This window comes from Harmonia axyridis, chromosome 7 (genome assembly GCF_914767665.1).
Source record: "Harmonia axyridis chromosome 7, icHarAxyr1.1, whole genome shotgun sequence".
NCBI lineage: Eukaryota > Metazoa > Arthropoda > Insecta > Coleoptera > Coccinellidae > Harmonia > Harmonia axyridis.
The window spans coordinates 35,695,675-35,708,015 of record NC_059507.1 but is presented as its reverse complement, the minus strand read 5'-3'; the positions used below and the strand labels follow the sequence as shown (position 1 = coordinate 35,708,015).

Sequence of the window (12,341 nt, the reverse complement as noted above, 5' to 3'; positions counted from 1 at the left end):
GAAAGGAATTTCATTTTCGAAAATTGATGATTATGAACCGATTGTTCACTCACTTTCTTTGAATATGCACAAGAGAAGTAAGATAAAAGTCCAAATCGACCAATTTTGTTTCCCATATGGCCGCTCTTTCTGAAAAACTGTCATAATCTGCAGAATTTTTGACAGATTGCAGTAGACTCTGATGATCGCCAATCTGAAAACAGGTTGCTGAATTGTATCTAGCAGTCGTTTTTTGAATATTCAATGATGGATTATTAGTAAAAATCAGTATAAAATCATCGCAGATCTTCAGCTGTTGAATTTTATCAGCGTTTACCCTCTGTTTTGTCCTTGAACTTGAAGGTCAATTAGAGCAATTGATATAGATCACCCCTCAACTCGTGCCAAATAAGGCAATTCCGCCTTCTTAGAGATGTTTTTTTGAGCTGTAGATATCATTTAGCAAGTTTATATAAAATTTGTCTGCAAATGTAGTCAATGATGTCAGACAAAATTACCTTGTTCAATAAATCTTTGAAGTCTTTTATTACGGTTATACTCTTGCCAAGGGAATCCTGTTGTTGAACCAAAACAAATTTGGCTTGAACTTCCCAAGAATCCAACTCTGCTAGGGCTTGTCTAACAACTATTTCGCTGGCAGCCTTCTTTGAGACAACCTAAGAAAAAAATATCGAAGATTCAAGAATCTTGAGACAATCCTTTTAAGTTGATGGAAGATTAAAAAAAAAATTGCGGTGATTACTCAAGTCCATACCAGAACATGCGTTCGAAAAAGTTTTGGTAAAACAATAAATTCATATAAAACATTTATATTTTGTGTTTCATTGGCCAATTTTCTTATAATCTCACCTGCAGTTCTGTACTTTTTTCCCTTATACCATCAGAAACATCCAAGAAATCTTTGAGTGTCAACTCCTCAACAGATTTCGGTGTCATCCCCAAAATATTGAACACGTCCATCCAATGTTTCTCGGTAAAATCATCACCCCTAACGTATTTCAAGACAGGGTAGGTCTCCTAACAAAATTCCGATTCAGTCTAAATAAAAAACCTAACCACTAAAACTTTTCACTTACCCCAAATTTCACGCATTCCCTTATGATCTTCACCACAATGTCGTCCTGCTCAGAACCGGACAATCTACTCTGCCATTCCTGCAGGAATTCCTCGAACCTGTACATCTTCCTGCGGAAGACTATCCATTCTTCTTGGTAGAAACTTGAGAGACCTTGGTAAAACTCTTCGAAGAGCTTCCAGGTCTCGAAAACTTTTTTTATGTCCTCTTCAATCTCGTTTGCCATTGGGAATTCTTTGGGTGTTAGGCTATATTTTTCGTATTCGGTGCTGAAATGAATTTTAAGAAAATTCAGGGAAAATTTTGACTATTTTGTCGAAATTCGTGGGATACAGTGGAAATGAGAAAAATAAATCCACTCACATCAGTTTATTTTTCGACTGGACGATGTCTTCCCATTGGGTTTTTTTCTCTTTCATGTTCTGGAGTTGCTTGTACAAATCTTCGGTTCCTTTTTCTGCTATCTCGCCACTTAGTACTTTGGGTTTAGACTGCTCCCATTTTGCAGCAAAACGTTCCATCTCTTTATCCATGTTTTCGCTTTCTATATGGAGTGTTGTCTTTATGGTTTCCATCTGAAAATTGAGATAGAAAACTGCACGAAAAACGCCTAGCATGGAAAAGTGAGTTGAGAATCTGAAGTAATACGTCAAATCTTAAAAAACTACTTTTCCCAATAGATCGGTGTAGGTATGCTTCTTACTTGTTTGGCTACTATATGCTGATGATTCTCCAGTAAGCTCTGAAGACGTTCCCATGCTCCTTTCAGTCTGTTCACAGAATCCACCTGCTCTCTGGTCCAGCTAGACAAAACTTGAGATTTCATGATCATCTCTGTATACGTCTTGTCCATCTGTGAATAGTTTCCCACGCATTGACAAAGATATACAATCATGTAATATATAGGGTTCAGGAATAGCCATTGTGAATTGAAAAACTTCAGTTTCTATATTTTGAAAGTGTCCAACCTCAATAACTCAAGAACGAATCAGAATTTGTGAAAACACTAAGACAGGTCAATTTTTTATGAGAGGAGGACATAATCTGGGATACAAAGCTTGTTTCTACTAGCATCGTTATTTTTGACCACCATTTGGCACATTAAGGCGGACCATAACCTCATATATACTCTAAATATTTCACGTGTCTAGGTCTTTTTGCCTCTAAATTAATCGTGTTTCCGAATGGACAGACTTCATTCTCACCTTCAATTTCTTACATTTAAATTGATTTTTTTATATTTTTCTAGCTAAATTTTGGCTCCTTAAACAAGATAGTCTATTTCTTCATCCAACTTACCTCAGGCACTTGCTTCAAAACTTGCAAATGCATGGCCCCAGACTCCGCAATCTCCTCCAAGGTCACCGACTGCTTTGTCAAGGTCGCGGTAGCTGGATCGATGAAATTCTGCAGCACCACCACGTCCTGAGCTACCGAATTCTTCAGGGATGAGGCTAGCTGATCCCAGTAGCTCCTATTGTGAGATTCCAGGTCGGAACGCAACCTTGATAGGCCTATGACGAAACATCCCACCTTCTCTTCAGTACTGTACGTTAAAAAGATAATAATAAGGTCAGTTTTTGGAAAGGACCTTCCCTAAATTGGATTACCTGGGTAACTTGGCGATCTCCTGCCCAAAGGTTTTTGACAGCTTGAAGTGGAGGTCCCAGTGTTGCCACATGGTCAGCTTGGACACGTCCAAGTCTCCGATTTGGAGCCAGCTCTGCCAGTACTTGATGACCTCTTGGAGCTGGTTGAAGAGTTCTGCCGTGTGGTAGGTGGTTTTATCCAGGTGATTCTTATTTCTGAAATTGGTGGTTAATTGTTCAAGACTGACACTTTTTTGTTCAGTTATTCAGTATTTCAGTAGTCCCACACAAAGAAGCTCATTTAGCTACCACGAGCTAAACTGCTAGTTATTGTAGGACTGCTGATGGGACACTGTTGGTAAAAATATATCCTACACCGCATGGGAATCGGAAAAATGAAATTTTCAGACTCTGCAAATGGGACATATAAACAGTTGGAAAGCTGCGAATGTCCAGAACTGGCCAACTTAAGAACCAAACTTCTAGGCTAACCAAATAACCACGAAGTGATAGCCAAGGCCAGGGCCGGCGTTAGGGGTGAAACAGTGAAGCGACTGTTTCAGGCGCCTCTTCTCGATGGGTGGCAATTTAGCCCAGTTTGCGGCCGCCCTTTCATATTTCTGAAAGAATATAGTCTTGATTCTTGAAAACAACATGAGGTTAGTTCGCTTTGCCGTGTTTATCAACATTCCCTGCAATAAAAATCTCCAAACCGTCTTTACTAGGCCGTAGTTCAATAAATAGCACATGGCAACCCAACCAAAGCATCATGAGATATCGGTGGTTAATTGTGATAATAACACAAAATCTTCAAATTCCGCCTATAAAAAGTCATTAATCCTAGCCAAATTACCAAAATCGATGAGGAATCGACAAAATTGGAACTTCTTGAGTGACGCACACGGTTTCGGTTCTTCGTATAAATAGCTTACCTCAAAAGCTCAATTTTTTTTTTCACCATTTTCACTATTGAACCCAAGAAATTCATTACTTCTGCGAACTGTGAGTTGTGACTGCAAAATTTTCACCATTTTCGAAGTTGATTTTAATAATTTCATTGCGTTGTTGAAGCCTATATCGTTCCATTTTCAGTAATTGCGTAGTTTTTACTCGTCAAAAGATGACAGCTTCAAAAGTTACAGCCGCAACAGATAATGGGCTCTTCCAAATGAAACATGTTATTGAAAAACCCTGTATTATCACCATGTTATTGGGATCTTATTAAAAAGAGGGCAACCGTCGACCTTGCCTTGGATTGTGACATTTTCTCAAGAAGACCGTGTGTGCTCAGATCATTTCAAAACATCTTATTTTTTTCAAAATTAAAAAAATAGCACTGACATGAAGTCAGGAGCATTTGAGCGCTCATCATTCAAAGAACTGTTTATCAGAAAGGGTGTAGATCCTGCCATTCGGTAGTTATCGGATGACCAGAATCTAATTCGAGAAGAATAGTTATTTATAATACAAGTGCAGAAGGCATTGATATTCTTCCACGAGTTCAAAATTCAAAAACGAGCCACGAAGTGGCGAGTTTTGGAATGAACGAGTGGTAGAATGAGCCTTCTGTACGAGTATTATACATTATTTTCTCTAATTCATTGCATTTTCATTGAAATTAATGAAATATTTCCATAAATATAATTTAGTGATTTTTGCATTGAAAAATGTTGGTTGGCAGAACTGATTTCTTTAAGGCAAATTGATGAATTGACAGATAAAGCCGTAGCGGAAAGTTCGGAGTGCCAACATAGAATAATAAAATATAACCATGAAAACTGTGCGTTTCTGATATATTCTCGCACGATTTTGTTCTACAAGATGTGGAAGAATGAACGGAATAACCACAGAATTAGAGAAATTAAATTACAGACTTAATCAAATCGAGCCTTACTTTTCCACAATCTCGTGAAATACGTTCGTCCCGAACTCGAAGATGGCGTAGAACCCTTTAGGTATGTCCAGAAACCTCTGCATCTGCTGTTGGTACTTGTTCTTCAGCTCGTCTTCTTCTGGCGAGAACTGCAGCTTGGAGTTCCTATATACCAAATCGGCATGGATTTCAGGGAGGTAGAGATGCAGTTTGTCCAGACTGAGGATGTACTGCTTCTCCAGGATCTTGGCCAGTTGTTTGGAAATGTCGTCGATCCAGGTGTGCATGTTTTGGAAACCCTTTTCCTCCACTTGTAGGATGATCTTTTTCACCTCTTTCACTGTGTCCTTCCACTTGCTGTATTTCGTGATCAGATCTACCTCGATCAGCTGGTTAATCTGTAGAGAATTTTTTGGATATCTTCACGATTTCATGATTGTCTCGAATCACTGATACAAACAAAAAAGAATGACTGCTTCAATAATTTTGAAAACCAAAATCTTTCATCATTAGTCTTCTTGAACGCTTCATTTTCGAGGTAAAGGGTGTACCTGTCTTCAAAGCTTCACCCCTTTTGTTTGTATCTTTAATTCAAAGACGTTTTGGCATAACTCCATGAGGTATTTTAAATTCAAGAAAAATTTTGCTGAAATCAAGCCAAATATAATTGAAATACCTTTTCCATAATCTGGTAGTGATAGGAAGTGAGTAGGTTATTTTGCAAGGACAAATCCTCGACAACTTTCTTCAGCGTTTCCACGTAGTTCTCTATAGACCTGGTTTCGCCCCAAGATACCACCTCTTGTTCTTCGACCAATTTCCAAAGATCCATGGCTCCTTTCAGCATCATCGGCCTCTGAGAAGCTATCATCCTATCTCCTATCGTGTTGTGGAATGTTGCTATCTGCAAATTGTAGCCAACTTTCAAACTAAGAATTGGATTCGGCAGTAAAACATACCATCGAGTGCCAATAAGTTCACAACAAAATAAGAGGATCACGCATTATCTACCAGGAGAAAAGAATAACACAGAATACCGAAACAACATAATGCGAGTACGAAAATGTGAGGGAATAACAAAATAACGAAGAACCAGATTGAAATTATAAAAATCTCTTTTCGCAAAAGATAGCAAGATGAAACTTATTGAGTAGTACTTGCCTGTTCTAGCACTTTTGCAAAATGCATAAACTTCTTAGCGTGGTCCGCAGTATCGCAGATGTTACCTGGTACGTTGTAGCCCAGAGCCTTCAGCTGCCTGACCTCGTTGATCAGAAGTACCAACCTAGGCGAGTAATTCACCTTCATCAACTTATCCTTCGAGAACTGGATGACCGGATCAGACTCCCTCAAACTGAAACCAAAAACTTGTTTTTCTCCATCGACAGACAAAACCAGGATGCTCTCTCTCCTACCTCAACGTGTTGTCGTTTATCCTCCTGGTGATCTCGCTGGTCCAGGAATCGAAAAGTTCCGAGTGCTGCTTCTTCAGTTCCTTCAGCAGCTCCACCACCGTCAGGTTGAGGTTCTCGTAGTCCTGCAGGTCGTCTAAGAGGAGAGCCGAGGTGGTTTGCACCTCCTTGGCTCTAGATTCCAGCTGCCTGGTCATCATGAGCTCTTTGACGATCATCGGAGTCTCCAAGTGACTCAGGTAGTTGAGATCTGCCGAAGTTTGGGTCTGGAGCTGCCTCACGTAGTCTTGCAAGGCCGTTAGAAGGTACTGACGTTCTGCTAGGAGGGTCTGCTTCAGGAGAGGTCTGCTTATGAGCTCGGAGTATCTGCTGAACTCGTACAGAAGCTGAAAAACAGGATTTTAATCTGTCTACGTGGAAATCCGGGGGACTCCATACCTAATTCATGTTCTATTTGCCCGATTAGGATTAAATTTGGTTTGGTTATTCGTATTGGGTAGTGGTTGGTGACTTCATAGGATTTTCAGCTCTTTGGCTGATTTCACAAATATGAAATTCCCGGGACTTGAATATTTCGCGTTCTAATAGCTGTGTATTCAGAAGTAAAAGACGAGGAAGCATGGTACCACAACTATAGTCAGGGTTTTTTCTTAAATATTTATGTATTGAACGCATCGAAAGTCAACTTAATCTGAGTTTCGGGGAATTCAACTTCTATCATACCCCCTGAAGTTGTTAATGATTAAATACCTGTCTGGTGTTGGCATCAATGCTGGACAACTGCTTCTTCAATTTATAACCAACTCGTTCTTCAGCCGGCTGCAGCAACTGCTCGAACTCCTTCTTAGATTTAATCCATTCCAGCTCAGTTTGGGGCCCACAAGAATAAAGATTCAAATCTGGAAATTCTCAATTGTAAAACGAAAACCTAAACAGCCTCATTCATACCTTTAAACGGAGAAAAAATAGTTTCGGCGTCTATATTCTGTTGCTCCTGTGTCGTCAACAGCCTGAACAGCTGCTTGTGAATGGTCCGTATGCTCAGTATCTGAAAAATCATGCTTTTATCTTCGCCAAGTCGATCTGTCAGACCCAATACCTCTTTTAGCCTCTGCACGAAGTTTTTGAGATCTACAACTTCGTAAGGCGGTTCCTCCCAAAGATGATCGGCATAGTTAGACCAGAAGATACGAGTGAGATGGGAACAAGATGAGAGCCATTTGTCTCCAAGGGAGATATGCTGAGACAAGAGATCAGATACGGTGGCGTATTCTTCAGTTAGTACGTCTGTGGTTTTCAGCTTCTTCACGGAATATGCGTAAATGCCGTTACCTGGAGAATTGATAGAAAGAAACGACAATTAATCTCTGAAATTTGGGTTGTTTTGAAAAGAGATGAATTTTTCTCATTTAAATGTTAAGCAACGTGAGACTGGGCCTCCATCTGGATGGGTGACCGCTGGATTAACTTTTTCTGAAGGAACAAGTGAACCTCAAATTTTCAAGGTAAATCTTATTGATACTTATTTCTGTCATCATTTGAACTTGGTAGAATAAATTATATAATAATTTAATATTGAATTGAAATTTTATTTTAAGTTTTCGACTCATGAAAATAAATCTTCGGTAAAAATATTATTATTTCGAATATTTGATGAACAGCTAAGAAAAACAATCCTCGCAAAAATATAACCACATGAATAAAAATAAATTGAAATTGGAAAATTGTCAAAATAAACTGAAAATGTAACAAGAAAAAGTGGAATTCCTCTTGTTCAAAATCAATTTGTTTTTGGATCTGATGAAGGTAACGTGAGGTTAGGTTAGACTAGAACAACATCAAGTAGGTCATTTGGCTCACCTACAATGTCCATGAGGTTCTTCATCCTGTCCTTATGGTACGGAGGCTTATGACGCCAAAGGTCATCCAAAACATTGTGACCTAATTCTAATACGTCTTCAACTTCTTTGGGTGCAAAAGTTTCTATAAGTCTGTAGGACAAATTTTGAGATATTCATAAAAAAATCTTTCAAACGAAGAAAGGATGCACATCATTTTTTTTTTGAGAATCGCACGGTTCTATAACTGTCACATTTTTTCTTGTTATTTCCAAAATTTTCCAAGTTGATTTTAGGAGGACAATATATTTATATCTTTATAGAAATTCCTTTTAGGTGGAAACTGAGTTTCCGTTTTTTGTCAATAGATATGACTTCAGCAGTATAATCAGCTAATAGAAACGTCATGGAACCAAGCTTAGACAACAAACTGTTTTAACACATACATAGCACAGATACTTTTGGTTGTGTGAATATGATCTCTGATTTTGTGGCAAATAATTGTCTTTTGTGGGTAGTGTTGATTTTCTTCTTTCATTCGAAGAAAACGAGAGCTCCAAAAAGTTCACCAAGGATGCTGCTATTGCTGCTCAAATTGAAACAACTTGCCGTGATTGGTTGGTCGCTTCGAAGACGGTGATTTCGATATTTTGATTGTTAACAACCGTTGGTGTGAAGGAAGACCAAAAACCTTCGAAGACGCTGTATTGGAGATATTGCTCGATGAGTATACGTACCAAACACAAGAAAAGCATTAGCAGTTACCCAACATGGCGGTGGAAGAGAGAAGGTTTTCGAAGATACAGAATTGGAGGCATTACTTGATCAAGACTGGTGTCAAACGCAACAAGAATTGGCAGGATCATTGGGAGGAATGCAACAAGCCATTTCAAAACGTCTGAAAGTCTGATTCAGAAACAAAGAAACTGGATGCCGTACGAGTTGAAGCACATAGATGTTGAACGGCGTTTGTTTCTTGTGAACAGCTGCTTTCAAGGCAAATACGGAATGGATATCTGCATCACATTGTAATGAAATGATGAAATGTCATTTTCATCAACAAAACAGCAGGAGCTTAGTTGCGCACATTTGTTTTGTGATATAATTAATTGATATTTAAGAAAAAATAGTTTATGTTCATTCCAAGTTGGACAAAGTTAAAATTATTTCTGCTCAATCTTCATAAGACTAAGAAAAAATTTTCAGAATATTGAGAGAAGACTTACCTGAAATCTTTCGAAAAAGGCTCTAAAATATCCTTGAAAGCAGCGCTGGTGCTCTTGTTGATTCCACCTTTGGAAAACCGGAGGGCGTTATTCCAAAATTCCACCTCATGATCCAACGAACGCACAACTGAAAACCCAACAACTGTACAAAACGAAAAACCGCGAATTAACAATTACCTAGAAGTGAATTTTCGTCCGTTTTATTCAAAAAGTCCGAACTGTTTACTTCCGATGATAATACTGAACGGAGATCTGCTTGCAAAGTCAGAATTTGCTTCTTTAAAAGGCCAGTGTCCTAGACATAAGTAACAGGAATTAAAAATAATTTCGTACTAGGTATAACAGTTGATCCACTCACATCTTCTTCAAGTATTGGAAAAAATACATTACTTAAGGTGTTATACAATGCCAAAGTTGGCGATCCTGTTACAGAAGTTACTTGCACCAAATCTGTCACATTTTCAGCAGTTATAGTTGAAGGAAGCAACTTTGTAAAAGTGACGAACTTTTTCACTTCCTTTCTTGGTATCTTCAATCATAAAATATGCATTCAGATCACAACAAAAATAGATATGTCACCAATAAATTGAAAAATACCTATTTACTTACTTCTATACAAAACTTCAACTTCTTGGAAAGATCTTTTTCTTCAATAAGAGAATAAATTATATTTATGTTGATGTTGTCCAGAAAATCTAGCAATACTGTTTGACCTACGACATCTTTTTCCCAGGTTTCTTCCTGAAAACTGGAACCTAAATAACAACCTGAAAGAATCAAGTTCCTATATTTCACGAATTCGGATTTCTATAGTTTTTTCAATGCCTAAAACTAAAATGGTACAAAAATCAAGTAGCTGTGTGACTCACCCGAGATATTTATGAAAAAACCAATCCTTGAATCGTTCATTGCAGTCCAAAAAAAAAATAAAATTGAATAGGTACTTTCTTCTATTCCATGGTTTGTAAATATTTTAGTTTCTATCGTAAACTTTTACAGCTGCAGTACGTTCAACTTTAAAAGCAATGAGAAAATCTATGTAGCATTTTAGTTTATTCGAGACGTTCATGGAAAACTTATTCTTATATAGTAAATTTCCAATCACAATAATAAATTGGCAACTGTCTTCTACTCCATTATTTGTATGGTGGCGTTTCCATGGTAACGACCTGTACCTTCGCATATTTTGTTTTAATTTATCGTGCATATTTCACGGAAAACTTGACTTTATATTAATACATTTGCGAAATGTATTTATTGTCTTTTTAGTTTAATTTAAAGCGTGAATTTCCAAGCTGCACCTATATAAAAAACCAGTAGGTATGGATAAATTTTGAAGGCATAGGCCGGAAAATTAGTTGCATAGTGACGGATAAAAATGGTGAATTAGCGTATTTAGTTGTCTGAATTTTTCCCGAGAAGATAGAGGTACTCTTGAACCATATTACAAAAACAAAATTCAAATCGGAATTGGTTTGGTAACTTTTTGATGCGTTTCTATGGCAAGAAGAGTGTATACAAAAACGACATTTTTCCTGAAAACTGTTTTTAATCTTTTTGAAATCATTCGAAAAAAGCTTAATTTGGTATTCAAAAGATTCTATTAGTCTTAATTGCGATTACCTAGGTGCATTTCTAACAGAAGGAGCAAATATGAAACGTTTTATTATCATACAAAAAAGCTTGATTTGGTATTCAAAAGATTCTATTAGTCTTAGGTAGAGGTAGAAAAAAAATTCAATTAATCCATATATTCTTTATTGACTTTTCATTATTAGTTCAATCATTGCATTTAGGCCAAAAAACTCAGATCCACCTATAACACCTTTTCAGGCAGTCTTCCACTTTTCCTTCAACTAAGACCAAGATTACAGATGCATTTCTCAGCCGTTACTCAAAGATTGTTGTGATTCTTTCAAAACCTGCCTCACATTCATATTAATTCTACACCGTTTCAAGAAGTTTCCATACAAAATCCATGAGTTCTCGTTCAAGCAAGTTTCTAATATGTTATTTCGATCATCAAAATCCTCCAAAGTATCTGCACCATTCCATTTTGGAGTCCTATTTTCTTCTAAAATTTTTGGTACACCATGGTAACACAGCCTTGACTTTTTAGTCATAACTACTATGTCCCCGCTTCTTAACATGATTGGAGTTGGCTTATCTTCTAGGGAATCGGTTCCAATAAGAAATATAGCAGACTGGCCCAAGCTGAATGAGAATAGCGGTGCTTCTAAGTTTTGTTCTGAATGATCAGTGTGGCCAGATAAGGTAGAATTGAAGTAATAATAATTTACAATTGCTGCTTCTGCTTTGAAATTGTTGAACCCTAGAATTTCAGATATCAGTTTGGATAGTTCTGCTAGATCTTTTGGGAAATCATTTTTTTCATCTTCAGAGTATTTCTGGAAAAAATCATGAGTTAATATTGGTGTAACTATAGAACGAGGTATACAATACTTTAGTATCCCAGTTGTGATGGTATCCTAATGTTGTCCATCTCAGCTGATTCTCCATCTGCTGATAATGTTTCAAGTCAAAGTTTTCCTTTAAATTAGTTCTATTTGGGGCGAAAGGAAAGTCTCTTAAGCATCGTACAGTCCAATATCTTTGTCCAAGTGCAGTAAATGGATTCTCAATGAAGATAAGGCCTAGAACAATTATGAATTTTAAAATTTTATTTTCATAATAGAAAGCATGTATTACCAGGATTATCAACTAATTCATAAATTTTCCAGGTACTAGGTTCCTTCAGTCCATAAAAAATTGACGTGCTTACTCTGGAAGCACAACGTATTTCCTTAAAAAAGATTTTAAAGTAACAAATTCCAGCATGTTAAACATAGGCGAATACTATACCTTCACATTCAGATTCCAATTAGAAATATTTTCAAAATCTATAACATCCTTCAGAGATGGAGGAGGTTTTCTAGATTTATAATACTTGAAGGACTCTTTAAACATTTTTGTTTATCCGTTGAAAAAATAATAGCTATTCTGACTATTCATATGTAATGATACACATCAAAAAATATCACAAGTTTAGTTTATAATTTCCATATTTTTTATCAAGAAATTTTGAAACTTTCAGTTTCGAAATTGAGGTTATGACCCTTGCGAAAAGCTGTCAAAATCTTCAGCAGAGTTTCCGAAACTACCCGAACGAGAGCACAGATCCAGTGGAGGGCAAAGAAGTTGGATAATGAGTGGAAAAACTTCAAAATTAATTTTACGTGAAAACTCATTATTCCATCTTAAACCCGTTTAGCCTATTCAATTCTTTATTTCATACTAATTCGCATATGATCGGTCCTAACATGGGGTT

At 37.1% G+C, this 12,341-nt stretch overlaps 2 protein-coding genes across 2 annotated transcripts in view; both read right to left on the bottom strand.

Moving 5' to 3' along the window:
* LOC123684169 (cytoplasmic dynein 2 heavy chain 1) overlaps positions 1–10,139 on the bottom strand; it is a 33,433-nt gene extending 23,294 nt beyond the window's left edge. The window contains exons 1-21 of the mRNA XM_045623326.1: positions 9,883–10,139; positions 9,623–9,780; positions 9,372–9,542; positions 9,191–9,308; positions 9,014–9,140; positions 7,810–7,940; positions 7,049–7,281; positions 6,898–6,997; positions 6,700–6,848; positions 5,953–6,335; positions 5,699–5,891; positions 5,214–5,441; positions 4,559–4,935; positions 2,686–2,880; positions 2,375–2,621; positions 1,779–1,928; positions 1,439–1,650; positions 1,077–1,344; positions 850–1,017; positions 498–656; positions 54–193 (exon numbers count right to left, since the gene is read on the bottom strand). Of these exons, the coding sequence (XP_045479282.1) occupies positions 54–193; positions 498–656; positions 850–1,017; positions 1,077–1,344; positions 1,439–1,650; positions 1,779–1,928; positions 2,375–2,621; positions 2,686–2,880; positions 4,559–4,935; positions 5,214–5,441; positions 5,699–5,891; positions 5,953–6,335; positions 6,700–6,848; positions 6,898–6,997; positions 7,049–7,281; positions 7,810–7,940; positions 9,014–9,140; positions 9,191–9,308; positions 9,372–9,542; positions 9,623–9,780; positions 9,883–9,922 (3,947 nt within the window). The 5' untranslated portion in view covers positions 9,923–10,139. The remainder of the gene's footprint in view (positions 1–53; positions 194–497; positions 657–849; positions 1,018–1,076; positions 1,345–1,438; positions 1,651–1,778; positions 1,929–2,374; positions 2,622–2,685; positions 2,881–4,558; positions 4,936–5,213; positions 5,442–5,698; positions 5,892–5,952; positions 6,336–6,699; positions 6,849–6,897; positions 6,998–7,048; positions 7,282–7,809; positions 7,941–9,013; positions 9,141–9,190; positions 9,309–9,371; positions 9,543–9,622; positions 9,781–9,882) is intronic.
* A 617-nt stretch (positions 10,140–10,756) lies between these two features.
* On the bottom strand, positions 10,757–12,128 carry LOC123684318 (nucleic acid dioxygenase ALKBH1). Its single transcript, XM_045623536.1, has 4 exons — positions 11,876–12,128; positions 11,723–11,816; positions 11,477–11,667; positions 10,757–11,421 (listed from the first exon to the last, which is right to left on the bottom strand). Exons 1-4 carry the CDS (start codon positions 11,978–11,980, stop codon positions 10,897–10,899), a joined length of 915 nt encoding a protein of 304 aa, XP_045479492.1. The 5' UTR covers positions 11,981–12,128; the 3' UTR covers positions 10,757–10,896.
* Between the last annotated feature and the right edge of the window lie 213 nt (positions 12,129–12,341).